At 44.5% G+C, this 27,123-nt stretch overlaps 1 protein-coding gene across 1 annotated transcript in view; it reads right to left on the minus strand.

The window, feature by feature from the left end:
* Positions 1–2,601: 2,601 nt before the first annotated feature.
* Positions 2,602–27,123, minus strand: part of Cpm (carboxypeptidase M) — a 58,332-nt gene continuing 33,810 nt past the window's right edge. The window contains exons 3-8 of the mRNA XM_035450620.1: positions 19,926–20,098; positions 17,858–18,042; positions 15,902–16,072; positions 11,655–11,807; positions 9,366–9,514; positions 2,602–7,160 (exon numbers count right to left, since the gene is read on the minus strand). Coding sequence (XP_035306511.1) covers positions 6,918–7,160; positions 9,366–9,514; positions 11,655–11,807; positions 15,902–16,072; positions 17,858–18,042; positions 19,926–20,098 — 1,074 coding nt within the window. The 3' untranslated portion in view covers positions 2,602–6,917. The remainder of the gene's footprint in view (positions 7,161–9,365; positions 9,515–11,654; positions 11,808–15,901; positions 16,073–17,857; positions 18,043–19,925; positions 20,099–27,123) is intronic.

The raw sequence follows: 27,123 nt of genomic DNA on the forward strand, positions 1-27,123 counted from the left end.
ATCCTCCTAAAAAAGTAATTGCATCAGTCTTTGGGACTTTAGAGGTTTAAGTCTAGAGACCAGGAGAGGCCTGGCACAGCCACCTGGAATAGACATCAGCTTAACAGGATTCTTTTTATCTATATCTATCTATCTATCTATCTATCTATCTATCTATCTATCTATCTATCTATCTATCTATCTAAACAGGATTCTTTAGGACTCATTTGTGACTAGCCATTTCCAGGACCCAGCTAGGAAGCCCTGATCCTGTCTGCTCAAATTCATGGTCACAGGACAAGGTGGTCACAGGTCCCTTTGTGTTTTCTCTCCCTGGTAGATGGTTGCTTCCTTCTGTTCCCTTCTTCCTCAAGCTATGAGATGAAGTGCATTGTGCCTGCAATTGGACATCCAGGATGTTGACAGGCAATGAAAACAGCTATGCAGACTTTTTTTCTCCCAAATTACAAAGAAGACTTTTTTTTTTTGTTTGTTTTTCGAGACAGGGTTTCTCTGTTGTTGCTTTGGGGGCTGTACTGGAACTCACTTTGTAGACCAGGCTGGCCTCAAACTCAGAGATCCGCCTGCCTCAAGGTGTGAGCCACCAACGCCCTGCTGAAGACAACTTAAAATATGAAAAAATACTGTTGGTATAAAAATTATCCCTCCCTAAAAAGTTCTGTGAAGACTGGTCTTTTAAGACTCAGGTCAGAATTGTAACATAGAAAAGATTCCTCCACACCCTTTATATATTCCCCTTCCCATTTACGGACTTTTTTTTTTTTTTTTTGGTTTTTGAGACAGGGTTTCTCTGTGTATCTTTGAACTTTGGAGCCTATCTCTGGAGACCAGGCAGTCCTCGAACTCACAAAGATCCGCCTGCCTCTGCCTCCCAAGTGCTGGGATTAAAGGCGTGTGCCACCAATGTCCAGCGACTTTTATTTATTTTTTTAAATAAAAAGTTTTCCAGAGTTAGCATGGAACTATGACTTGGAAGCAGCATGTCAGGAGGGCTGAGCTCAAGCACCCATTAGCGGTAGACTTCTAATTGCTACTGGAATAGCTCAGGAAGAGAAGTTGCTGGCTGGCAGTGCAAAGAATTAGCCCAATTTCACTGAAAAAACTGCAAACAACAATTCTTTATTGTTGGACACAATAAAGTTGGTGCTTTTATTTTGACATAGTTAATGAGTTGCATTTTTTTCCCCATTACAAAAGCAACAGGGAAAATTTGGAGGCTGGGGTTTCAGTGCTGGAGAGAATTCAGCCCTCACACTCATGAAAGAAATGGAAGAAACAGTTCTACTATCCAGAAACCATTTATAGTTTGATTTTTTTTCTGGCTTTCTCTTACACCTAATTATGGTGATATCTTTCTTACACAAAGCCTGTCTCGGGGTCAGAGAATGGAGCTTGCCACTAGCTAACCATAGAGGTCTGGAGGTCTGTATAGACACACAGGAAGTGACGAAGCTGGGCAGAAACAGGATATAAGTGGGGAGAAACAGGAAATCACTCCCTTGTCTGCTGAGATGCTAAGGAGGTGTACAGTGTATTGTGGCTTGTACCTTCTCTCTGATCTCTCAGCATTTCCCTCTATATCTGACTCCCCGCTTTTTATTATCTAGACCAATTAACTCCATTTACACCTGTTTTTAAATTCTAGCATAGGGCTGGCTTATTAGGGAAAGCTAAGCCTCAGACTGTTTAATCCCGGAACTCACTTGGTGGAAGGAGAGAACTGACGTCTGCAGGTTGCCCTCTGACCTCCACATGTGCACCATAGAGTGTGGACATGCATTGTGTATGTACAAATGTAATAAAAAATTTAAAGACTAGTTCATCTTAGAACTGCTTTGTCCTCTGTGAGGTGGATTTGTAATGGATGTTTCAATAGTGGCAATGACCTGATTTCTACTGTCTGACCAAAAAATCACCAGCATGTGAGTTTTTTTTCCTGTAGCCCTGGCTTCCCTCACTCTGTTGACCATGCTGGCCTCGAACTCAGAGATCCACCTGCAGACCTCCTGAGTGCTGGGAGTAAAGGCTGGCGCCACCACTGCCTGGCCCAATTAGCAAGATTTTTATAGATGAGGTTAGGACCCTTAAGTGCCCCAGATCCTTCTGGAAGCAAATTTCTTGTTCACAACTATGCTGTGTGTCTCAACAAAAGGACTGGGGAGAGCCAATAAAACTTGCTACTCAGGACAATTTTTTTTTTTGATTCCTCAAAATGTGTTTGGAAATCTAAGATTATACTAGGCTTGTGATTTACTCGAAATGGTTCCATGGCTAAGTGTACTTGGGAAGTCGGTTTCTCTCCTGCATGACTTCTCAAATCCTTTATTATGTTACTGTGAATCTCCCAAAAGTGTTTCGTTTCTATGATGTTGGAGAGTGAATCCAGGCCTTGTGCAAGCTTGGCAAGCATTTCCACACTGACCTGCACCCTTTGCCTCAAATTAGTTTTGATCAGAAAACACTCTTGCCTACACACAGTCACACAATTCAAATTAACTTGGAATATGTCACAAATAGCATACACTGTCCTGGAAGGACCATGTGGACTTTTGGGAATACTGTTGAAACATTCTTTTTTAAGATCTTAAATTTGGTCTCTCCTACAGTATATTTGATGGCAGTCTTTTCTAGTTTGTAGATTTTGTTATGTTTGCAAACAAAGTAATGGAAAGAGCATTCACTATATGAATATTCTTTATTGATAAACAGATAATGTAAATTTAATAAGCTCAGAGGTAGTCATGACCCCTCCACAGCCAATGTTACAGTCTTAGACAATCTGAGCATATTTATTTTTATTTTTTTTGAGACATAGTTTCTCTGTGTAATCCTAGCTGTCCTGGAACTCCCACTGTAGACCAGGCTGGCCTCGAACTCACGGAGATCTGCCTTCCTCTGCTTCCTAAGTGCTGGGATCAAAGATGTTCGACACCACCACCTGGCTCAATCTGAGCATCTTGCTACTTCTTTTAATGAGAAGAATCACTAAGAAGCTTGTAATAAAAAACTAGCAAGAAGCCGCTTGCGAAAGGCTGTGGGGTGGCTTGTATGCTAAAATACGATAAAATGGTCTCTGAGTAACACAGTACAGCATGTGCTTATTAGTGATGTAGAGTCTAGAACAAACCCAGGGGGGTGAAATATGGTGTAGGCGTCCAGAACACAGTGTTCTTTACCTAATCTAGCCATTACCCCCGCCTCACCCCCGGGTCGGTAGGAAGGCAGAAGTGAGCTCATAAACAACCACTAGGTTGCTGCCTCACAGAATGAGAGTCAAACTTCTATTGCAATAGGAGAATACCCATGTGATGCAGATTTGTACACATTTCCTAGAAATAGATACTTCTCCACCCAGTGTGACTTCATACATTGGAAAGTAGAGCTAGCATACACCATTTTGAGAGACAAATTACATGTAAAAATTTGCTTCTGGAACAGAGCATGGCATTGATTCTTGAAAGACACTGAGAAGTGAATAGAGTAGACCAACCATTTCTGTTGTGCTCGGCAGTCTATTGAGTGAAAAACAAAGCACCAACTTATTGTTTCTCTAAACATCCTTCACTACTCATTTATCTTATTTATTTACTTATTTTGAGACAGGATCTCGATTATGTAGCTCTGTCTATCCTGGGACTCACTCTATAGACCAGGCTGGCCTTAAGAGATCCACCTGCTTCTGCCTCCTGGGTGCTGGGATTTCACCCATCTCAATTTGAATAGGCACACAAGTGAGCTAGGTCACTTTGTGAAGAGTTTCCTTGAAAATGACATGATTCTTGCTAACCAGTCTTTCAGTTTGCAGCTCACCTTTAATACGGTGTTCTGCCTTCAAAATAGTTACTCACCAAATATTAGTTGTGCTTTTTCAACCCGGAGGAGCACCAGAATGTAGTCTACCACCACTGTGTCAACAGTCAGGACCACTGGGGAGCATGTGTCGTCATCATTAGACTCCTGCACTGTTCCGATATACAAAGTAACCCTTGTTACATTGTATATCTGAACTTCAAAGTATCCAACAGGTTAGAGGACACAGGGACAGGTGTTGTGGAGATTTGAGGACCCAGACCATAGAATAATTTCACGTTCATGTTTTGTTTTGAGGGTGGGATAGTTACTGGAGATCGAACCCAAGACTTTGTGTATGCTAAGCACACTATCACCGAGCTGCACCCCTTACCCTGTTTAGTTTATTTTTCCATTGGGTTTTGATACAGATTTCTGATCTAAGTAATGTTACCTTAAGATGTACATAGTGGTCCAGACTATAACAGCTACTTCGGAGGCTAAGGCAGGCAGACTCAAAGCCAGCCTGGAGTATGGTGAGTTCCAAGCCCAGCCTACACAATTTAGTGAGACCCTGTGTCAAAACAAAAAGTAATAAAAGAAGTAGCTATGGCTCAGTGGAAGAGCACTTTCCCCATGTGTGTAAAGCCCTGGGGCCAGTCTCTAGTAAGACACATCCATGTGCAAGTTATTTCAATAACCAGTTTGCTGTTAGGCCCATGAGCCAATTCAGAAAACAGCTCATTTCCTTTAAAAACTACCCTAGAAAAGGGTCAGTCAGAATTCAGACCCCACTCCCACCCCCCATGGCAAATGAAGTTTGCTCTTACAAATTTTATTGTTTTTGTTTTCCTAAGATGGATCTCATTTATAGTCCAGGTTGGTCTTGAACTTGTGTCAGTCTTCTTGTCTCAGCCACCACACCTGGCTTTACATTTATACTTTAAAGGTAATATACCCAAACCAGTTTCTGAAATATTAAGATATAAGCTAATGATTATTTAAGTAAAATGATCAAGATATTCATGCTCTTTTCAAATTTAGAAGTGGTTAAAAACTTCAAATGCTACAGATATTAAAATAGAGAATAAGTTTGGCACCGAGAAAGGGCATCAAGGGGCCCACGGATCTCTTCGGCTCTTTAGAGTCTCAAGCCTTCACCATGTACCAAGCCCGGAATGGTTTCACAGCTGTGCAGGGCTTATGACCAAAGAACCAGATGACGCAATCCCATGGAAAATGCACTCAGAATCCTGCACACCAGAGCTTACTGATTTTCCTGTTTGAGCTTCATCCTTATTTAACTATTTTTGAGACAGTGTCTCTCCCTGTGTAGCCCAGCTGGCCTGGGGTTCAGAGATCCACCTGTCTCTGCCTCCTGAGTGCTGGGGTTAAAGGCGGCACCACTGCACCCAGCTTTTAATTCTCACAATGAATTAGAATAAATTTACTTCCACGGGGGGCGCTTCGACTTCAGACTGATTGTAAGAATCATTTTTGTGGTCTAGAAGGTAGTTTGAAGAGCGTCTAACAGCTAGCAAACGCCCTCCCACCACCCTTCCAGTGCCTTCACCCCCATCTATCTTCGGATTGTTTTCCTTGATGTATCCATGAAAATCTCTCTCTCTCTCTCTCTCTCTCTCTCTCTCTCTCTCTCTCTCTCTCTCTCTCTCTCCTCTCTCTCTCTGTGTGTGTGTGTGTGTGTGTGTGTACACTAGTGAGCTGGATGTTGCCAAATGTAAAACTTATTTTCATAAAACTGCTCAAATCCCTACAGTTCTGGAAAGGTCTGTAGCAGGTTGCTGAAACACCTCCCCCACCCCATTCATTTCCTGTTTTGTGCTAGGCTCTGAGGATACCGGAGTGAACTTTTTCAACAAGTAGATCCTGGACTCAAAGCGCCCATGCCAGACTAGAGAAGGCCAGCATGAAGTAGCTAGCACCACTGTGCTGTAAACTAGTAACCAAGACAACCACTTCATTTGAAGGGTCCGAGAGGAGCGGCCTTGACCCAGATCGCCCGGCATTTCACGGAATAGGAAATGCAAGTCTCCCTGGTTGAAGAAGGTACTTGGAATGGAGTTTTACTGAGTGGGAAACAGATGTGGCACAATCAGAATGGCACACAGATCTGGGACGGCGAGCACCGCCTTGTGTTTAGGGAGCGGAAGGGCTTTTGGGCAGCCCCCCTCCTCCAGTACTGTGTGGAAGATGGACCTGGCAAAGAGATACCCATGAGCAAGAGACGGTGGCGCTGGGTCAGCGGTGAGGGGGAATCACTCGTGTGGAGAGGACAGGATGCATCAACACAGCAGCTTTCAGTGACTCACTGGCTGGATACCCAAAACGAAGAAAGCGTCAACGGGGACTCACGAAGCAGGACCAGCCTTCGCGTGGTATCTCAACTGTCAATAGGATGAGGTCAAGTTCATACGGGTCATATCCGAGTGGGCGTGTCCAGTGAGCAGCTTGCTGAGCATCTGGGACTCCAGCATGAGGCTAGGATTACATACGAGGTGTCATCTTGGTCGGACTGTGGCATCGGGTGCAGGGAGGCAAGGACATTGGCACCGGAGACAGAGGCCATTTCACTTCAGGCATGTTTGCCCATTTCCTCTCACTTCTCCTTAGAACACTGGAAAAGTCAGTGCTCTCAGTCCGGTTACCTAGGAATCTCTTCCTTTAGGGAGAGCCACTTCTACGTGGTGTTAGTTCTTCACAAAGAGCACTCATGGCATGGTCACACATAGTAGGTGATCAGGAAGTGTTCATCATCGCTGCTCAGATCCATTGGCCTTTCTGTATACAAAATTAACTTTTTTTTTTTTTTTTCCTTCTAGGGATGTCTGTTTTGCTTCTCAAGTTTCTTGCAAATTTCTGGTTCTATTTCAGGATGGAGTTTCATGTAGGCGGCACTTGCTAGGCAGTGACCTCCAATCATCCAGACTGAAGATCACTTTTGTCATCGGATGCTGCTCTCAGCTGGGTTTGGAAACATCCAGTTTTCCCCTTAGGGAAAACAGTGGTGTTTATCCCATGGCAGTCTCGTAAGAGGGACAGTTGCCATCACCTGGAGTAACCAATCCCTGATTCCAGGTGGTGATGGGGCTTGAGTTTCACATTTGACTTTATTTGAAAAATATGTGCAAAAGAGTCAAGAGGAATACATACAAAGTAGGCTTTGTTGCAGCTGTGTGGTTTGGCCTTAGTTTATACAGAGGAACCATTGGGCACGAAGGATCTGATACGAGGATGGAATCCAGTTGCACTCGAAACGGGAGGTGGAAATCCTTTTTAAGAGCACCGAGGGTCTGGGAATTCCTTGGGATAGTCAGCTTTGTGAGGTGCGGGTCATGCCCAGGGACTGTAACCTGAGAAGGAACAAGAAACCATCCCATGAGTGATCTCAGATGCGTGTGGAGCCGTGCTGAAGACACAGTTCTCCACCACTAGCATGTAGCCTTTGTGCCGTGGGTGACAGCCTGCCGGGCCTCAGGGGTGAGGGGGGGGCTCAGGGGTGTGGGGGGTGTGGGGGGTGTGTGGGGGGAGGGGCACCACTGCTGGATAAGTTTGCCCAGTGTCTGCTGATAGCAAGAATTACAAAACGAAACTAGAACACAGGCTGGTCCAGCATCTGGTGGTGAGTAAGGAGAAAGGAGGAAGCAGGCAGCTGATTCTGCCATGGTAAAGATGATTTCCTTTGTACCAAGCCTATACTCACCTATACTCAGTATCCTTAATGGGTAGCAAGATTTTAACTACTCTTATCCCAATCTGACACCATTCCCTTTGCCATTGATTTAAGTGTACAATTCTACCCCTGCCTTTGTTTTTAAATATGCATGGTTATTTTGCCTGATGTTATCTATGTACCACTTGCAAGTAGTGCTCACGGAGACCAGAAGATGGCATCAGATCTCCTAGAATTGGAGTTAGAGATGGTGGTGAACTGCCATGTGGGTTCTGGGACTCCAGCCTGGGTCTTCTGAACTGCTGAGCCCCTCCACTGCTTTCTCTAAAAAACGAGTTTTTCTAGCTTTGTTCTTGTGCCTCTTCAGTTAGATTGTGATTGCTTTGTGTTTTGAGGTCCTGGCTGGCCTGGAACTCACTGTGTAGACCAGGTTGGCCACGAATTCAGAGAATCCACCTGCCTCTGCCTCCTGAGTGCTGGGATTAAAGGCTTTTGAGTCCTTTTTGTATCCTAGAAACCAACCTCTTAGCAGTTAATTGGTTTGTAAATCTTTTCTCCCAGTTCTGAAGACTGTCCCTGAATCTGCTGATTGGCTCCTTTGCTTTAGTCTTTTCCCATTCTGTACAGTACTGCCTGTGAGCCTTCACATACAGACTTGGGAATGTACTTTACACCTAAGAAACCGCCGAGATCATTTGCATCTGCAGCTGTGGTCCCGAGGCTGTGGTTAGGGAGGAGACCAGGCAGTGAGCGGTTGGTCTGAAGCCACCTGGTAGCTCTGTCCCTGGAGCTGTGGGGCTCAGCTGGCACCTGGATAAGCTCCTGATTGAGTGTTGTGGACTGAGTGTTGGCTCGCTGCAGTGCCAATGCTGTGGCTGGCAGAGCCTTCCCTAGAACTTGTGGGGCAGACTGAGATAGACCGTACTTGGGCTTCGGCTCTGGTAGCTGCTGAACTCTGTCATCTGTTCAATGAAATGTATACTGGACCAAGGCTTCGGTCAGAGTCCAGGTTGGGCTACCAGCTCCTAAGCCAACATGGTGCCCAGCAGTGGCTGTGGAATGGCAAGGAAGAGTTTGAAGTGACAACTTTCGTTGGAATGGGAGAGTCACTTTCAGAATAGCACCCTGGACTGAATCTAAAGCTTGTGACTTTTCATTCATGGTCTCCTGCCATGCTGATGCTTGCTAGTACTTCTCTGCCTTCCCCAGGGGGGAGGGGCAGGGTGAAATTGCCAGGTGTTTCCTTCCTTCTTTTCTCTGGGTTCCTTTCCAACCATCGCTGCCGCTGAGGGCTCCCATTACTCCTTTGCCAGTCTTCCGAGTTCTCCCTCATTCATCCTGACAATACAGTGTCTCCTTTGCTGCCCTGGCCTCTCTGCCAGGGCTACATGAAAGGCACCTTGCCTCCTTGGCTTGCCCCTGGTCTGAATAGTGAGGTTGCAGGTGTTTATTAGATTAGCCATCTCATGCTGATGAGATGGTTCACCAGGTGAAAGTGCTTGCCTTGCAAGCCCGACAACCCACGTTTCATCTCTGGAATGTTAGCTGGAAGGAGCAAACTGACCCTCCCCGCCACCCCTTCCCCAGCTGCCTTCTGACCTCTGCACCTGTGCATGGCACGCATACTCGTACATGAAAAAATGAAAAAAAAATAGTACTTGGCTTCTATTAAGAATTACCTGCCAGTTAAGAAAACACAGGATTTTCCTTCCTAGTTTGTTCCTGTCATTCCTACCTCTCCATTTCTTTTCTATCACCTCATGCCTGATGTTATCTTTTCTTTCTGCCTTGCTATCCCCACAGTTAGATTTCCCCCTTAATTTGGGTGGTCCTAGGTGAGCACTGTGCACTCTATGTTTCACAATAGCTGGCCTTGCACACTTACATTGATCACGTAGGACCCTGGCAAAAGAAGCAGGTAGTACTCTCCAAGTTTGTTGGTTCGATATGGGCAGATGTGTTTTCTGTCTTGGACTTCCACAATTACATTCGGCAATGGATTTCCACTCTGGTCAAACACTTGACCTTTTACACCTGTAGGACAAAAAGAAAGTTAAATATAAATACCAGATTTGGGGCCAGTGAGATAGCTCTGTGGGTAAATTTCTTGATGGGTAAAACTGAAGACCTGAGTTCAATCCTTCCCACAGTGGGAAGAGAGAAGAGACTCCCTAAAAAGCTGTCCACTGGCCTGCACAGTAATAATAAAATTTAAGAATTTTAAAGTAAATGAAACCTCTTATGGCATGCAGAAGAAATTTCCTCTTTAATGATTTAAGAAATATATTCCTAGTATTCATCTGTCTTAACAGCATTAAAGAAAAGAGTAATTTTGATCCCTGTAAATCACAGTCGAGCTACTTTACAGTTTATGCTCGCTGGTTATTGGCTATTCAGTTATGGCACTTATCGTCAAAACGGAAGATCAAAAATGAGAATAACCCAAACCATGTGGCGTTCACACTGGCTCCGGCCCTCTAGGCCAAGCCCTTGTGCTATAGAGGAGGCTTCTGTGTCCCAGCTAGGGCAGGTCGGAGACTTCCCGATGAGTCACCATCTCAGACTCAGAGCCTCCTAGCACGTGGTGAACTGAATCAATGGATAAATACAGTGTGACGAAGACCAGGGAGTGCCACTAAAGGGGCACTTGCCCTCATCACCTACAAATAAAAGTGCTCTTTGATGTCAGTCAGGGCCCTAATAGGGACGAAGACGTTCTACTAAGTAGGAACACACAGTAATTTGAAAGTTTTCTATTTTTTTTTCAAGTCAGAAAAAGACATTCTTGTTTTACACCACAAGGGGGCAGGGTTGATATGCTAATAAACGTACTGTGAAGTGAGCTCAGCGACAGGCAATTTTTTTTTTCTTTTTTTTTCGAGACAGGGTTTCTCTGTAGCTTTGGAGGCTGTCCTGGAACTAGCTCTTGTAGACCAGGCTGGTCTCTAACTCACAGAGATCCCCCTGGCTCTGCCTCCCGAGTGCTGGGACTACCACCGCCCGGCCAGACAAATATTCTTGATACAACATAATTAAATGGGCTTGTATTATTACTTCTGCATTAATAGTAACAATACTTAAGCTACAACTTGTGTGGTATTTATCGGGCTATACAGCTCCTGCACAGTCATATCCTATTATCATGGCAGGCAAAGCTCTCTTTGAGTCATCTGGACAGCTAGATTAAGAGTCTACAGGGAGAGCAGTGAGGTACAGGGACATGTCACGTTCTGTCACACTTTCCCAAGAATACTGACGAAGGGTGAACTTCAAAAAAGAATTCAGAGTAACACCAAAGGTTCAACACTGGGAGAACTGCGATGGACCTGTTAGATGATTACAGGACCACAGGGAAAGGCCAATGAAAACGGAGATGTCACAACAACAGCAGAGGACCCAACGGAGCAATTACATGAGGGGAAGGAGGAAGAGTCAATAAATACGTTTGGAATGTTATTTTGGTTTTATTTAAAATGTTTTTAGATTATTTACTTATTCATTTATTTATTTATTTTTGGTTTTTCGAGACAGGGTTTCTCTGTATTGTTTTGGAGGCTGTCCTGGAACTAGTTCTTGTAGACCAGGTTGGCCTCGAACTCGGAGATCCACCTGCCTCTGCCTCCTGAGTGCTGGGATTAAAGGCGTGCGCCACCACCGCCCGGCGTAGATTTATTTATTTATTTATTTATTTATTTATTTGGTTGGTTGGTGGAGGCACTCCTGTGGTATGGCATAAGTAGGTGGAGGTCAGAGGACACTTTGCAGGAGTCAAGTCTCTCCTCCTTTCCTGTGGGCTCCCAGGCTGAACTCAGGTCACCAGGCGTGGTGTAGGCACCTTTACCTGCTCAACTAGGGGGTTCAAACTAGGCTTCTAATTGGAGATGTTGCAAGAGTACTGTCTTGTTTTCCTGCTCTTTTGCCAGATTTTCATATCATTCAATGTGTAAAGTTAGGGGTACTCTGGGCTTTCACACCCTCAAATCAACTGAACATGAACCATCCAGTCTTAGGAATAGCTGGGCACAGCACTGCTCACACACTGCAGATAAAAAAATGCTTAGTCCTGGTACTGAAAACGAAGTCCTGCCCCAAGCCTCCCAAGAGGTTTTGAACATGCTTAACCCAAAGGTTCTTTGCATGCTGTGTGCGTTAACAAATAGTATTAGACACAAACCTAGGTGCACCTGTCTTATATATTCAATCAAAGAGGCTCTGTTGTCATTCCAAAACACTGGTAGCTTTTCTTCTCGAGGGTATTTACAGCATGACAGCTCCAATGTAAGTTCAAAACACTGGGCCCAGATGTAGTTGTAATCTTGCATTCCACCTAAAAACAAGCACATTTCATTTTTGTTAAGCTCTAATGCTGGAGTCAAGCCTAGTATCGAATGCCCAGGAAATGTGCGAGTGAGACAGTTGCAAGGAAGCACTTAGAAATGGAAAAAGAAGCACTGACTGTTTAGCATGTCATATTTACATTTTATCACCACGTGACGAGGCAGACACAAAGAATCCCAAGAGGTAACTGGGTCAGAGCTGACTGCTGTTCATTTTGCACCAAAATTAAGTGAGAGACAGAGAAAGAGCCCTTTTTATTTTTGAAATTCAACATTTCAAATAGTTTTTCCTTAAATTGCATTTTTTTTTAAGGGGGAGTACTAGAGATATGGCTGAGGGGCAGAAGTTATATTTTATATGGATACAAACTAGGATAAGAGTTTTTTCTTTTTCTTTTTAAGAGTAGCTTAGGGGGCTGGAGAGATGGCTCAGAGTTTAAGAGCTCTGGCTACTCTTCCAGAGGTCCTGAGTTCAATTCCCAGCAACCAAATGGTGGTTCACAACCATCTGTAGTGAGATCTGGTGCCCTCTTCTGACCTGCAGGCATACATGCAGATAATACACTGTATACACAGTAGATAAATAAATCTTTAAGAAAAAAAAAGAGTAGTTTATTTAGGAGAGGGACAGCTAGAGATAACTGAATCCAGTACTCAGGTTCTCAGGAACACTTTTAATTAATTAAAAATACTGCAAAAAAGAAAAAAAAAAGAACAGTTTATTGACTATACCAAAAAAAGTCAGCGGGGTAAACAGCTATATTGCCTGCAGTATAGGGCAAGGGGTGCCCAGGACAGCAGAGTAAGATTATTCTCACAAATATTTCTGTAGGGCTGGAGAAAACACACAGCAGTTAAGAGTGCTTGGTGCTTTTCCAGAAAACCCAAGTTCAGTTCCCAGCACCCACATCAGGTAGCTCAAACCATCTATAACTCCAGCTCCAAGGATCCAACCCCTCCTTTTGGCCTCCTCAGATACTTGCACAGACGTGGCGCGCGCGCACACACACACACACACACACACACACACATTTTTAAAAAATATCTTTGTAAACTATAAAATTAATTAACTAAATCCAGGAACACTAGTGTTAGAGGAAATAATAATGTCTAATATTTACTGAATGTTTGGTGTTTTTAGGTTCTTCCCGGTGTTTTTAGGGCAGCAATCATAAATACTAAGTCATGAAGGTCCAGGGACTCTTGCCTGTGGGCTGCAGAGACCAGGGTGCAGCCATCTTGCAAGGAACCCGGTGGCTTTGGCCCTCATTATGACAATGTTTCTATGTTTCAGAGAAAGGACACTCAGTCCTAGGAAGGCTCAGACTTGGGTCCCTGTGGCTTCCAGCTGTCACTGCTCATGTTTCCTTTCCAATTCTTTGACATTCGGAGACCCTAATTTCAAAGGTTATATTAGAGCATATTTTGTAGGGTGTGAAGTTTCATATGTGATATCTCTGGATTTATGTGTCTTAAATTTTATGCCTGAAAAACATGTGTTTAACTGAGGAGATCTTAGGATTGTCTCTCCTGGTGGTGTGTTGTATTTTATAGGAATGACATCTTAGACTTGATGAAATGCAGTAAATTTCCTTTTTCTTCTTTTCCTCCCGTACTGTACTGAGGTCACGTCATACTAAAGTGGTCCACCACTGAGCCACACTGCCAGTCTTATAGTAGCTCTGAAGGAGGTGGGTTTTACCATCTTCTACTTGGTGCCTGGTATGTTTGAATATGCAATGCCTTCCTGCAGGGTCATTGGTCCTTGGTTGGTCCTGGCAGAGGCAGGGACACACTGATAGGTCAAGAGGCTGGCATCTGTCCTGGGTCTGACCAGTGGTCTCTGCTTCCTGATCTGCCAATGGCCCCACCTCTGCCTCAACCGTCGTGCAAGTGTGAGGTAGAGGAAGCCTCCTTCCTCTCAGTTGCAGTGGTCATTCCCAGAAATGACAAAAGTAACTACTGCAGTATCTGCCTAAGAAAATGCAAAAATGTATTGTCAGTTCTACCAGGTACTAGAGAAGTTCAATTTCAGCAAACTGGTCAAGGGATAGAGAGGTGTCTCAGTGTGTGTGTGTGTGTGTGTGTGTGTGTGTGTGTGTAGGGATGTGGAGGTTGGTAAGAGCAATGTCTGCAATCACAGAGGACCCAGGTTTGATTCCCAGCACCCACACAACAGCTCACAGCCCTCTATAACTCCAGCTCCACGAGAGCCGATGCCCTCTTCTGGCCTCTGTGGCACAGGGCACATGTGGTTCACAGACATACATGCAGGGAAAACGCTCATATATATAAAATGCATAAATAAATAAATATATATATTTAAAAAACTCACAAAGAAAATATCAAAATGTTAAGTAATCTAATATAGATCCAGATTCTAGTGACAAAGATTACTTTGTCCTTTCAATTTCTGTTTTTTTTTACCCTATGGATTTTTTATTCCTCTCTGAGACCATTTACACACACACACACACACACACACACACACACACACACACACACACACACCCATACATATATACATACACAAATACACAATTGCAAATAACTTGCAACAACTTTGGAAATTTCCACACATCTGGATTTTTGTCTTGGCAGTTACAGTTGTGCCTCAAAACAGAAGGTCCTTTGTAGTAACGAAGAGTGAGGACCAGGGCTATGCTGGCGACCTGAGGTGGGTGGGAACAGATCTTGAACAACAGAATGAATTTTAGGGTGCCTCCATGTCTAGCAGGGCCCAGTGCCTGAACACCATCAATTGAGGTCTATGCTTATTTACTTCATCTGGAAAGTTGGCAGCAGGCCACCCAGACACAAAAGTACCAGTTTGTGCTAGATTACTAGACAGCCCATGCTTCCAAAGTGACAGCTGGGGGAGGCGCCTGTGGAAATGGCCTATGTGCAGAAATGCAGCCTGAAGCTTGCTGTCTAGGGGCCAGGCCGACTAGTCAGGGGGGAATGGCTGCTCATCGCTAGCATGAGGTCTCTCCTCTTACCCTCCCTCTCTATGTCTCTCCTCTTGTGTTTCAGTACCTAGACTAGTCCTAACTTCCATACACCCCTGTATGGAAGTAACTACATATTGTAGTAATTACTTTTGTCATTTCTGGGAATGACCACTGCAACTGAGAGGAAGGAGGCTTCCTCTACCTCACACTTGCACGACGGTTGGGGCAGAGGTGGGGCCATTGGCTTCTGTTGACATTACTCTTTCTGCTAAGTGTGAGCTACGCCTTAGGGTACAGGCCTATAAATCCCAGCTACTTGGGAGGCTGAGACAGGAGAACTGAGAGTTCAAAGCCAGCCTGGGCAATTTAGTAAGCCCTGTCTCAAAATAAAAGTAAAAAGAGGGCTGGGGATAGTTCATTGAAAGAGGATTTCAAATTTGCACTTGCACATGCAAAACCTTAGTTTCAATCCCCAATAACGCCAAGAAGACAAGACAAAACAAGACAACAACGGAATAGCCTTCCTTCTGAACTCCCTCCCTCCATTATCACTCTTTCTTTGTCTAGCCATCTTATTCAAGGATGGGAAACCAGAGCCCCACTCCCTGGTCCTGCCTGAAGAACATTTTTTCACGATATCCAAGTTGGAAAGAGACTAGCCACATGGTCTCCACTATTGCAAGGTCATATTCAGTGGCAGCCATCCTTGTAGGAGGGATGTAAGTACCACCTTCCTTCGAGGTCCCTGCTGGTGTTGGCTGTGGCTGTCCATCCCTTCACAACACCTGAACCTTGTCTAACCCTCTCTTCCTACTCTCATGGCACTGTAACCCAACTCCTTATTTTCATTCCACTGGAGGGTGAGACAGTCTTCCATCTTTCTTGGCATTGTTTCTGGATGCACTAAGCACACACAGAGTCAACAAACAAATGTCTGAGTCAATGAAGGAGGCCATGGGCAGTGAGGCACATGTCTCTACACCCTCCCAAACTGCCGGTCACCTCCACTGCTCCTGTGATATTATGGGATGGAGACCTGCCTGAGGGACTGCATTGTGCCTTAGAGATCTTTTGACACTACCTGGTACCTCCAGGTGAAAGCAGCAAGGCAAATATAAGGAAGACAAGCTCACCTTGCAGTGGATACCAGGAGTACCCATTAGTAATTCCATTGGGGAAGTTCCTTTTGTTTTTGCACTGATCTCCTTTTGTCATATTGGGGTTCCGGGAAGCGTAGGTATATGCGAGGTGTTGAAAAACATCGTCATCTGGGGTTAGGCTTCGGGACAACAGTGTCCCCGTGGCTGTGTCAGGAAGGCAAAGGGATGTGTACAACACATATCAGCAGACATATCACAGCACTCACAGTCTCATTCTCTACTTCTGAACACTCCCTGTGGTAGTCTGAATGTAATTGGCTTCCATAAACATATAGGGAGTGGCACTATTCTGAGGTGTGGCCTTGTTGGAGGAAGTGTGTCACTGTAGGGGTGGGCTTTGAGGTCTCCTTTGCTCAAGCTATGCTCAATGTGACACTCAGTTCACTTCCTTTTGCCTGAGGATCAAAATGTAGAACTCTCAGTTCCTCCTCCAGCACCATGCAGGCCTGCAAGAAAACCATCCTTCCTGCCATGATGATAATGGACTGAACCTCTGAAACTGTAAGCCACCCTAATTAAATACTTTCCTTTATAAGAGTTGCTGTGATCATGGTGTCTCTTTGAAGCCATAGGAACCCTAACTAAAGTATGCCCCTCCATTTTCTTTCTGCTTTTAACCAGCAAGAGTGTAAGATCACAGAATAATTAATTTAAAAATGAAGTCACCTCTTCTTATGCTTGTCAGTTTCTGGAGTTCAGCAACTTTCCTTAGGTGTTGCTAGGGGTTCATGCATGTCACTGTCATACTTTCAAAGATATTTTTTTAATTGTTGGTTGTTTGTTTTCTGAGATAGGGTCTCTCTAAATAGTCCTAGCTGTTCAGGAACTCACTGTGTACACAGGCTGGCCTCGAGCTCACTTAGTTCCCAACTGCTAAGATTAAAGGTGTGTACCACCACACTTGGCCCTTATACTAAAGCACATCTCATTCAACAGACTCTAAAGCAGGGTTCTCCACCTTCCTAATGCTGCAACCCCTTAATACAGTTCCTCATGTTGTGCTAACCCTCAACCATAAAATTTTATTTGTTGCTACTTCATAACTGTAATTTTGCTACTGTTATGAATCGTAATGTAAATATCTGATATGCAGGGCTGGAGAGATGGCTCAGAGGTTAAGAGCACCGGCTGCTCTTCCAGAGGTCCTGAGTTCAATTCCCAGCAACCACATAGTGGCTCACAACCATCCCTTATGAGATCTGGTGCCCTCTTCTGGTGTGCAAATATACATGGAAGCAGAATGTTATATGAATAATAAATAAATAAATAGAATCTTTTAAAAAATCTGATATGCAACCCTGTGAAAAGGTCATTAGACCTGCAAAGGGGTCGAGACCCACAGACTGAGAACCACTAGAGTCAACACTGTTCATGAGATTAAAAAAAAGATAAGCCATCCTGGTTTTGTTTTCTTCTAGCCACATACCCTAAGTCTGTGATAAAATCTCCATCTGGCTGTAGGATTTCACCCATGAGTATCTTGTTACTGGTTGTTATTTCAGTCTCATTGTCCACCCACTGTTTAAGAATTACAGGAAGAGCTAGCCATGTAGCTCAGGCTGCCCTGGGCTTGCCTATTACACACAGAGCCCTGGGTTTGATCTCCAGTCTTTCATAAACCAGGCCAGGTGGTGCAAGTCTGTGTGGATCAGAAGTTCAAGGTCACTCTCAGCTATGTAGTCTGTTTTGGGTACCCTGGTACAGAGATTCATTCTTATTCCTTTTCCTCGACAAACAAGCAAACAACAACAACAAATCCAATGACAGGACAGTTCAGTATTAGGGAAAGTGAGGCTTTTTTTTTTTTTTTTTTTTTTTTTTTGCCAGCCAGAGAAAGTTAAGTGTGGGTTGCAGACTTCATTCTATTTCAGGGATGGAGCATTTGCAGCTCAGGTTGGCCAGGGTCAGAGCAGGGGCCACATCACCTACCTTGCACGCCATTATCGAAGGGGTAGCTGGCCACCAGGGCACCCCCGTGGAGATTGGCAGAGAGGACAAATGTCTCGGTTTTCAGCCACTTCATGACTGCCAGGGTCTCAGGCTGCTGTGTCACGTTATTATTTTCGAAGGCATCAGGAAAGTTTCTGTTCAGGTCATAATTGTTGTAATTTTCCCTTGAAAAGAAATGATTTTGTTTATTGGGGTGTGTGGGTGTGGGGAGTTGGTCTTGTGGTTCCAGGTGTTTCCCAGATGTGAACACAAGTCCAGTGGATAATTGATGTGGGGACCTCTCGTGAATCATAACTAAAGCCCCCATCCCCTACTGTGTGATTTGTTTTCCCGATGGGACATTAGCTACTGTGTCACAACCAAAGGTTGGACAGTTGTTTGCATTCTGGAACTTTTTGTTCTGGGAACGGTGCCTTTTAGACACTGAGGCACCACTGGTAGCCACATGGTGGGCTACATAGGACAATGAGGAACCCAGGTGACAGCCAGAATTCAATGCCAGACACATGGCCCCAGGCTAACTGTCTCAGACAGACCTGCGCTGAGACCCCAGATGAAGCAGGGGTTGACATCAACCCTGCTTTGCCCCTCTTAAGCTCAGCACTGCCAGAACCAACAGTCAATAAAAAGGCTCTGTCACCATGCTTGGCAGAGGCTCCTTACACTACACCCAAGGGCCAGAACAGGTCACTTTATACAAACATGCTTCAGAAAGCTGTTGTGACCATGCCTAGCTATGCTAGGAAAGTTAAAGATGAATGGAATCCAGTAGTGAGAGTTTACTTATTTATTTTCGGCGAACTCAACAAATTTATAAACTGTGCAAATATATGTGTCATTAAGCACCGAGAAACTCAGCTCCCTGAGGCACTTTAAACAAAACACACTAATAGACCATGCTGTAACACCTACACTTTTTAGGGTATTGGATTAATATACCAATGGGTAATTTTGGAAGGTCTGTGTATGATGCTAAGCCAGCAGCTCTCAACCTGTGGGTCACGACCCACTTGGGGAGATCAAACAACTTTTTCACAGGGGTAGCATATCAGATATCATTTACTTATTTATTTTAAATATATTTATTTATTTATTTATTATGTATACAACATTCTGCTTCCATGTATATCTGCACACCAGAAAGAGGGCACCAGATCTCATAAGGGATGGTTGTGAGCCACCATGTGGTTGCTGGGAATTGAACTCAGGACCTCTGGAAGAGCAGTCAGTGCTCTTAACCTCTGAGCTATCTATCCAGCCCCATCATTTATATTATGATTCATAACAGTAGCAAAATTACAGTTGTGAAGTAGCAATGAAATAATTTTGCGGTTGGGAGCCAGCACAACATGAGGAACTGTGTTAAAGGGTCACAGCACCAGGAAGGTTGAGAACCACTGTGCTAGGCAATGTTGAGCTAACAATGATAAACTGCCCTTAGTAGCTTGAGTTTAGTGGAGGGAAAGAGATTAAGTAAGAAATTAGACCTTGGGACCCAGGAGATGGGTTAACAGGTAAAGGTGCCCGATGCTGAGCCTAGTGTCCTGAATTTGATCCCCAGGACCCACACACATGGTACAAGGGGAGAATCAACTCCCACAAGTTAATTCTCTGATCTCTACATGCCCACTGTGGCAAGTCCTAGATCATGCCCCACAAATAAATAAACATGCTAAAAATTGTGCCATGAAGGTATAGATTCAGAGGATCAGAAAGCACACGGTGGAGGGACTAAATACATGCCACATGTCTGGGGAAAGAGTCTTTGTAAGAGTACTATTGAGGCAGTTGATGGGGATGAAGAATGGGAACGGATGTACACGGTTCTTGAGCTAAGACAGCACCTGAGAGTTCTAGGAGAAAGATCAGAGGGCCGAACGAAGCAGGGAGGGTGAGCAGTGGTCAGTAGAGGCTGAGGGACTAGGTAGGTGGCCTGAAGAGCCCCAGGGCACCCATGACAGGCACAGGATCTGGGGTGCTTGACTGGGAGGTGACTCCTCTTGCTGGGGCCTATGGGTGCCTGACGGGAGACCATGCCCCTCTTTACCTTCCGTTACTGTAATAACAGTCGGGCTTCTTGACGGCTTCAAATCCATCTGGGTTCATGGAAGGCATGATGTGGATCCGAGTGCTGTTGATTAGTTGTGTGATTTCGGCATCTTTCCCGTGATTGGTCACCAGGTAGTCGATGAGGTGGAGCAGCAATTCTCGCCCCACGGTCTGTGTGCAGAAAGAGGAGTGGGGCTATTATTATTAAGTCAGAAATAATAGGGAAAATGTTCCCCACGCACAGATCCCCCTGTGTGTGTGGGGGTCTCCACATTTGCTGCTTTAGATTACAATTCGTTTGTGAGACCACTACTTTTCTTCCTCCCTTCCTTTCTCTTTCTGTCTCCTCTCCTCTCCCTACTTCTCTCTCTCCCCCTCCTTTTCTCCCTCCCACCCTTCTTCCTTCTGTCTTGCTTGTTTGGTTGGTTGGTTTTTCAAGACAGGGTTTCTTTGTAGACCAGGCTGGCCTCAAACTCACAGAGATCCCCCTACCTCTGCCTCTGCCTCCTGAGTGCTGGGATTGAAGGAAGGCCTGAGCCACCAGCAGGTGAGACCACTTGTCAAACAAACCACAGTGGCAAATGTCAGTTCACAGTAGACTGCTGAAAAGGATTCCTTTGTGACAATTCAGGGTGTGTTTGTAAGTTATCTGTTCTGGTTTGTCGTCGCTGCTCAGAGTCACCTGACACAAGCGACCTGTGTGCCGGACCAGTTCGGCGGCGGGTTCCGAACACCGAACACCCAGAGGCAGCCTGCCTCCATCCGCCGGCCCAGGACCCTGCACCCCCTGAACACTGCCAACACCCAGGGAACAGTGACACCTCTATTCACGAGAACAGGACCGACATCAGAGTATTGGATCTGTTTGCATCTACCAGAAGAGAACCTTGGTCCCACACCCACCAGGAGAACCAAGAAACTCTTGCTATACCCCCCAGAAGAAAGGATGAGAAGAGGACAAGGTAAAAACACATCCAACAACAGAAAACCCAATATGACATCACCAGAGACTAGGAACCATACACCAGTAAAACCTGAACATCACAATACAGATGAACCAGAAGAGAATGACCTTAAAAACATCTTCAGGAAAATGATAGAGGAACTCAAAGAGGACATGAGAAAATCCCTTAAAGAAATGGAAGAAAAAAACTAACCAAAAAATACAAGATATCAATCTTCAAGTCAATCAATATCAATCTCTCAAGGAAACAGTTCAAGAACTAAAAACTGAAATAGAGACAATGAAGAAAGCACAATCTGAGGGAATGCTGGAAATAGAAAAGCTGGAACTACAGATGTAAGCATAACCAACAGAATACAAGAGATGGAAGAGAGAATCTCAGGGGTTGAAGACACACTAGCGGAAATAGACTCATCAACCAAAGAAAGTCTTAAGTCCAACAAATCTCTATCACAAAATATCTGGGAACTATGGGATACTGTGAAAAGGCCAAACCTAAGAATTATAGGTATAGAAGAAGGTGAAGAAATCCAACTCAAAGGCGCAGAAAACATATTCAACAAAACCATAGAAGAAAACTTTCCCAATGTAAGTTCTTTGTATGTGCATGACCGAGTGAACTCAGAACGATTTAAAGGAGAATCAGAGTGACAGTTCTTGTCATCGAAGTCTTCATTTCCTTGCCTTTCAAGAGAAGAACATGGCACACATGAAACCCAGATCCAAGTTAGACACTGGATTTTAAGGTGGTTAAATTTTATTCATTACTCTCAGGACTCAAGCAGGTTTCAGCGTTCCATAGTCTCCTTTTGCAGCCTCTGCTTTTGCTCATCTATGTTATTTTTCTGTATATTTCTGACTGTTACATTCTTATGGCCATGGAACTTATCATGTTGGCTTATTATCCACATACCACTCACAGTTTTTGCCATATGATTTTGGTATACACTATTATTTACATTTCCTTCAAACATGCCCACTTTTTTGATTATGTTAAAAGTAAAACTCTGGGGCTGGAGAGAGGGATCAATAGTTAAGAGGTTGCTCTTCCAGAGAACCCAGATTTGAGTCCCACATGGCAGCTCACACTCGTCTATAACTCCAGTGCCAGGATTCAGTGCCCTCTTTTGGCCTCTGCAGGCACCAGGCACTTATGTGGTACACAGACATACATTCAGGCAAAAGCCCACACATAAAATAAAACTAATAATCAAAAATTAAAAATTAAAGCAAAACCCACTGATATCACCAGGCTGTCCTCTGACCTCCCTGTGTAAGCCTGTGGCAGTGGGTCCAAACACTTGAACACAGCAGTATCTCTCTCTCTCTCTCTCTCTCTCTCTCTCTCTCTCTCTCTCTCTCTCTCTCATACACACACCCTCTCAAATACACACAATAAATAAATAACATATAATAAAGAAACTAAAAAAAATCCACAATACCAAGCTCTCCATCTAGTTTTACTTCAGTTTTATTCTCTGGTTAACACATTAAATTTGAATAAATTCCGTGCATTTTACATATGGACTATGCCATACATTTTATTTTAGATTTTTAAACTTTTTGTTTAATTTTGAAATTTTGTTTCCTGTGTATGGCTGTTTTTCTTGCATCTATGTCTGTTCACCATGTACATGTCAGGTGGGGCCAGAGAGAAGGCATTGGATCCCCTGGAACTGGACTTACAGACAGTTGTGAGCTGCCATTTGGTGCTGGGAATTGAACCCGGGTCCTCTGGAAGAGCAGCCAGTGCTCTTAACCACTGAGCTGTCTCCCCAGCCTCCTTCCTCCTGCCCTGCCAGATTATTTTAATTTCTCCTATTCTCTTGTCACAGAAAGATATGAATTTCTGGAAATATTTTTGAAAATATTAATAATGGCCATTCGGGGTGATAGTTCCCGGATGGCTTCTCAATGCTTATTTTTCTAGTATCACTTTTGAAACTGAAGAAAACCCATGTTGTCATAAAATAATTAAATAACGTTTCTTTCAGAGGAAATCCATGTGTAACCAAAGAAGTATCTTAATAAATTTCTTAGTGCTTAACTAAAAAAAAAAAATCTCATGAATACGCAGAAACAACCGTGCACCAGTTAGCTTTAAAAGGCTGAGGCAAAACACATGACGTCTCAGAGAGAGTTAAACAAAATCCTCTTGTTACTTTCCTTATTGGGCCATATTTGCCGCCCTGTGATTTATGACAAATATTATTCAAATGTATTCTCCCTGGACTGAATATAAATGGCTCAAGTACTCATTCATGTTTTATGTATAAACCTCTCTTTTTCCCTTAAGTTTAAGGCTTGGAGTATGGAACCTCGGGTGGCCAAACTTTAAGAGAGAATGTGGTGAGATGGCCTCTCAGCTTAACCAGCTATTCTCCACACTGACTTGCTAGAGAACACAGGGTTCTTTCTCATTAGGGTCCCTGGAAACAATGGCAGGCCTGAGACACACACCGGCTTCTGGGACTCCCCACCCCCACCCCAGGTGACTCAACTCAGAAAGCAGAAAACAAATTCTGTATCAGTTTAGTTCACTCAGCCAAATGGGAGCTGGCCAGATAGGTAAAAATGCGTCTGGGTGTCTGGGTCTCATTCTACAGAGAATGCTTAGAAATGGTGGAAAATTTTGAAAGCATCTCCTTGGCGGGTGCCAGTGAGAGAGCAAGTGGTAAGGAGGGAGGGGAAGAGAGCAGAAGGGGGAGGGGGGAGAATGAAGGAGGGGAGGGAAAGAGCAAAAGCTTGAACCAGTGGGGGTTATTTTTAAATTGCTCACTGGGTGTGGTGGTGGCAGCAGTGCTCGCTCACCTTTAATCCCAATGTTCCCGAGGTAAAGGCAGGTGGGTCTCTGTGGGTTCAAGGCTAGCTTGTTCTACATAGTGAGCTCTAGAGGAGACAGGGCAGTATAGTGAAACTGTATCTCAACAAACAAACAAAAAACTATGCTGTACGGCAGCTGGGGGTGGCGGCAGTGGCAATAAGTCTGTCAATTGTGGTTGTTACAGGTTTAATCCCTTTGTCGATTGCTTAGTCCTTCTTGTTCAGATGTTGGCCTAAATATTATATTATCTTGCATGTGTGGTGATATTTGGTTTATGATCTAACAAATAAAGCTTGTCTGAAGATCAGAGTGCAAAAGGTAGCCACAATAGTTAGCCATAGAGGCCAGGCAGTGGTGGCACATGCCTTTAATCCCAGCACTTGGGAGACAGAGGCAGATGGATCTCTGTTAGTTCAAGGCCACCCTGAGCTACTCCAAATTGATCCAGTCTAAAAGAGAAACAGAGCACACACAAAGGAGATCTCAGCCCTTGGGATCCCACACCTTTAACCCCAGCACCAGAGAGAGGAATATAAGACAGGAGCTCAGTGCAGTCTGAGGTTCGGTGGAGACAGATGCAGCCTGCTCTGAGCATTGGGAGAGGTGAGAACACCCCAGTGGTTGGCTGCTTTGTTTCTCTGATCTTTAGCTTTAACCCCAATATCTGTCTCCAAGTTTTATTATTAAGACCAACTAGAATTTGCGCTGCAGGCATGCTTTCTCTGACCTTCACATCTAGGTTGTGGCCCCATTACACTTGACATCTCTGTTACTAACACAGGCTACAGTCCCTGAACTAACCACCCTTCCTCTTCCACTGAAGCCTTCAGAGTAGGAATTCTGTTTTCCTCTTCATCCACGGGTCCTCTGGACTGTCTTGCCTAGCTTCTGGCAAAGCAGGCATGTTGTGGAATATGATTTTAATTGGGCAAAGATGTGTTACGTTTGTTTATGCTGTGGAATATTTCTTTAACCATGTAAAGGCATGTGTCACATTTGTTTCTACTGTATTTGTTTAATTATGAAAAGATGTGTTACTGTTTCAACCTTTCCTGCCTAAGGCGCTTGATGGGTCTAATAAAAAGCTGAGTGGTCTATAGGTAGGCAGAAGAGGAAGAGCTGGGGCTGGCAGGCAGAAAAGACAAAGCAAAGGACCTATCACAGGCAGGAGCAGAAAGCAAGCATGTACTGCTTGCTTGTTTGTTTGTGCTTAACTTGGCCCCTTCCCCCTTTAGAGACGGGGTCTCACTCTGTAGCCCTAGCTGGGCTACAGAGATCTGCCTTGTGAGTGCTGGGGTTAAAGGTGTGAGCCATCATACCAGTGATTTCTCCATTCTTAGAAAGGTCAAGACTCCCTGCCTACGGAATGTGTGTGTGTGTGTGTGTGTGTGTGTGTGTGTGTGTGTGTGTGTGTGTGAGTGTGTGTGTGTGTGCGTGTGCCTGTCTGTCTGTCTGTCTGTCTGTCTGTGTAGGTACACACGTCCCAGGGCATGTGGAGGTCAGAGGATGTCTTTTGGAAGTTGGATCTCTCCTTCCACTGCCTGGGTCCTAGGGATCAAACTCAGGTCATCACTCTTGGAAACAGGTGCTTTTACCCCCTTAGCCATCTCACTGGTCCTTAACATTATTATTTTAATATAAAGATAGATGATTCTAAAATAAGGTGTTGAAGAGGTAAAGTGGAAATTCACAGGGGACAGAAATGGGCCCTGATGCTGCAACTAATCTCATCAAGCACATAGAACCAATTATGAACCTCCCCCTTCAGGTGATGGTGTCTAGGTGAGAGAGGAAATGTCCTCAAAAAATCATGTGGTACAAACTGTCTGCTGAGCCACTCAGTGTGTATGCCTCCTAAAGGAATTTACCATGAGGCACTAAACTTTTGGAAGTGCTGAAGATCCTGGGGTCAGAGGTCCAAGTTCACATCAGGAGATCAAGAAATACCTCTAAAGAAGGGCAAGAGCCACAGTCCAGGATGTTAGCTACATGGCTTTCTAGGAGGATTGAAATCAAGAACTTTCAAAAGATCTAAGAGGATCATGGTGGGGCTCAGATTTTATGCTCAGAGTAAGCCCTCTTCTTCCAGGTAGGGCATCCCTGTCTCCAGCCCCTAGAGGCACCAGTAGGAGGGCAGAAGACACAAGACCTAGAGTCCAGAATAATACATTTCTTTAATAGGCCCGTAGAGCCCACAGACACAGCCATGAGCTGGGACATAGAAGACATTCACAATACTTCAGATCCCCACTCAGAACATGTGAAGGCTTTCTCCATCATCCCAAATCCATTCTCAACGTTCCTTAAAGACTCGGGGTGAACCACAGAGCCTGGGTTTGATGGGACACAGTGATGCCCTGCAGATAGGATATCAAGAGTTTGTAAACGAACACAGAAAGGGCAAGCATAGCTAGGCAGGGAGGGCAGGGACCAGGCTCTTCTCTGGAAATTTTGGTTCTGAGGATTAGTTTCTGAGCAGCAGCCTGTAACCTCTGAATCCCCGGGGAGTCAATAAATAACTTCCTGGAGACAATGAGTGCCATCTGTCTCTTATTAAAAATGGATTCCAGAAGCCCTTGATCAATAGACTAGATAGCAAAAGGAAAAGGAAGTCTGGGCCGCTGTGTGTAACAGACAGCTGTTCATTAAAAGCGATTTTGGGCAGATTCCTAGCAACATGAAGTCTTTTAAAGAAACAGTCCATTATGATTAAAAACAATGACAACAAAATAGTTGTATTGTTCTGTATGCTCCCCAAATCAGGTTCCTCTCTTGCAAGCATGCATTTGCATTTTAACTCCTGCTGCAAGAAACAGCCTCTCTGCAGGACGGGTTGGGTGACATGCTTGGCAAGGGCTGGCCCTGTGTGTCATAAAGGGTGGAGACAGGTCCTATGGAACCAGAGCTTGAGGAGGTTAAATTGGGTCACAAGGTCCAGCATTGACTAGAGCATCCCACCCCAGCTATTGCAAATCGAGAATGATTTGGTAACCAGCAGGCTGTGCTTCTGGCCATATGCATGGACTCTGAAATTCCTAAAGGCTAAATGTACTTTATAGGGAACTTTATACATCCCCTGTCAATTTCATTTACAGTGGGAGTTACCATTCCTTCCTCAGCTGTGTGGAGCCCTGGTATACAGACAACAATGAAAGGATCCAGAGGAAGCAAGGTCAGAAAGAGGTAGATATCTTCAACAGCCCTACTATCCTGGTTGGTTTTCAGTCAACTTTGTACAAGCTAGGGTCATGTGGGAAGAGGGAACCTGAGTTAAGCAAATGTCTCCATTAGATTGGCCCATAGGCAAGTCTGCAGGGCATTTTCTTGAGTAATGATTGATGTGGGAGGACCCAGCCCACTGTGGGTGGAGCTAACCCCTAGGCAGGTGGTCTTGGGACTTATGAGAAA

The sequence above is a fragment of the Cricetulus griseus genome, assembly GCF_003668045.3.
Source record: "Cricetulus griseus strain 17A/GY chromosome 1 unlocalized genomic scaffold, alternate assembly CriGri-PICRH-1.0 chr1_0, whole genome shotgun sequence".
In the NCBI taxonomy this organism is placed as follows: Eukaryota; Metazoa; Chordata; class Mammalia; order Rodentia; family Cricetidae; genus Cricetulus; species Cricetulus griseus.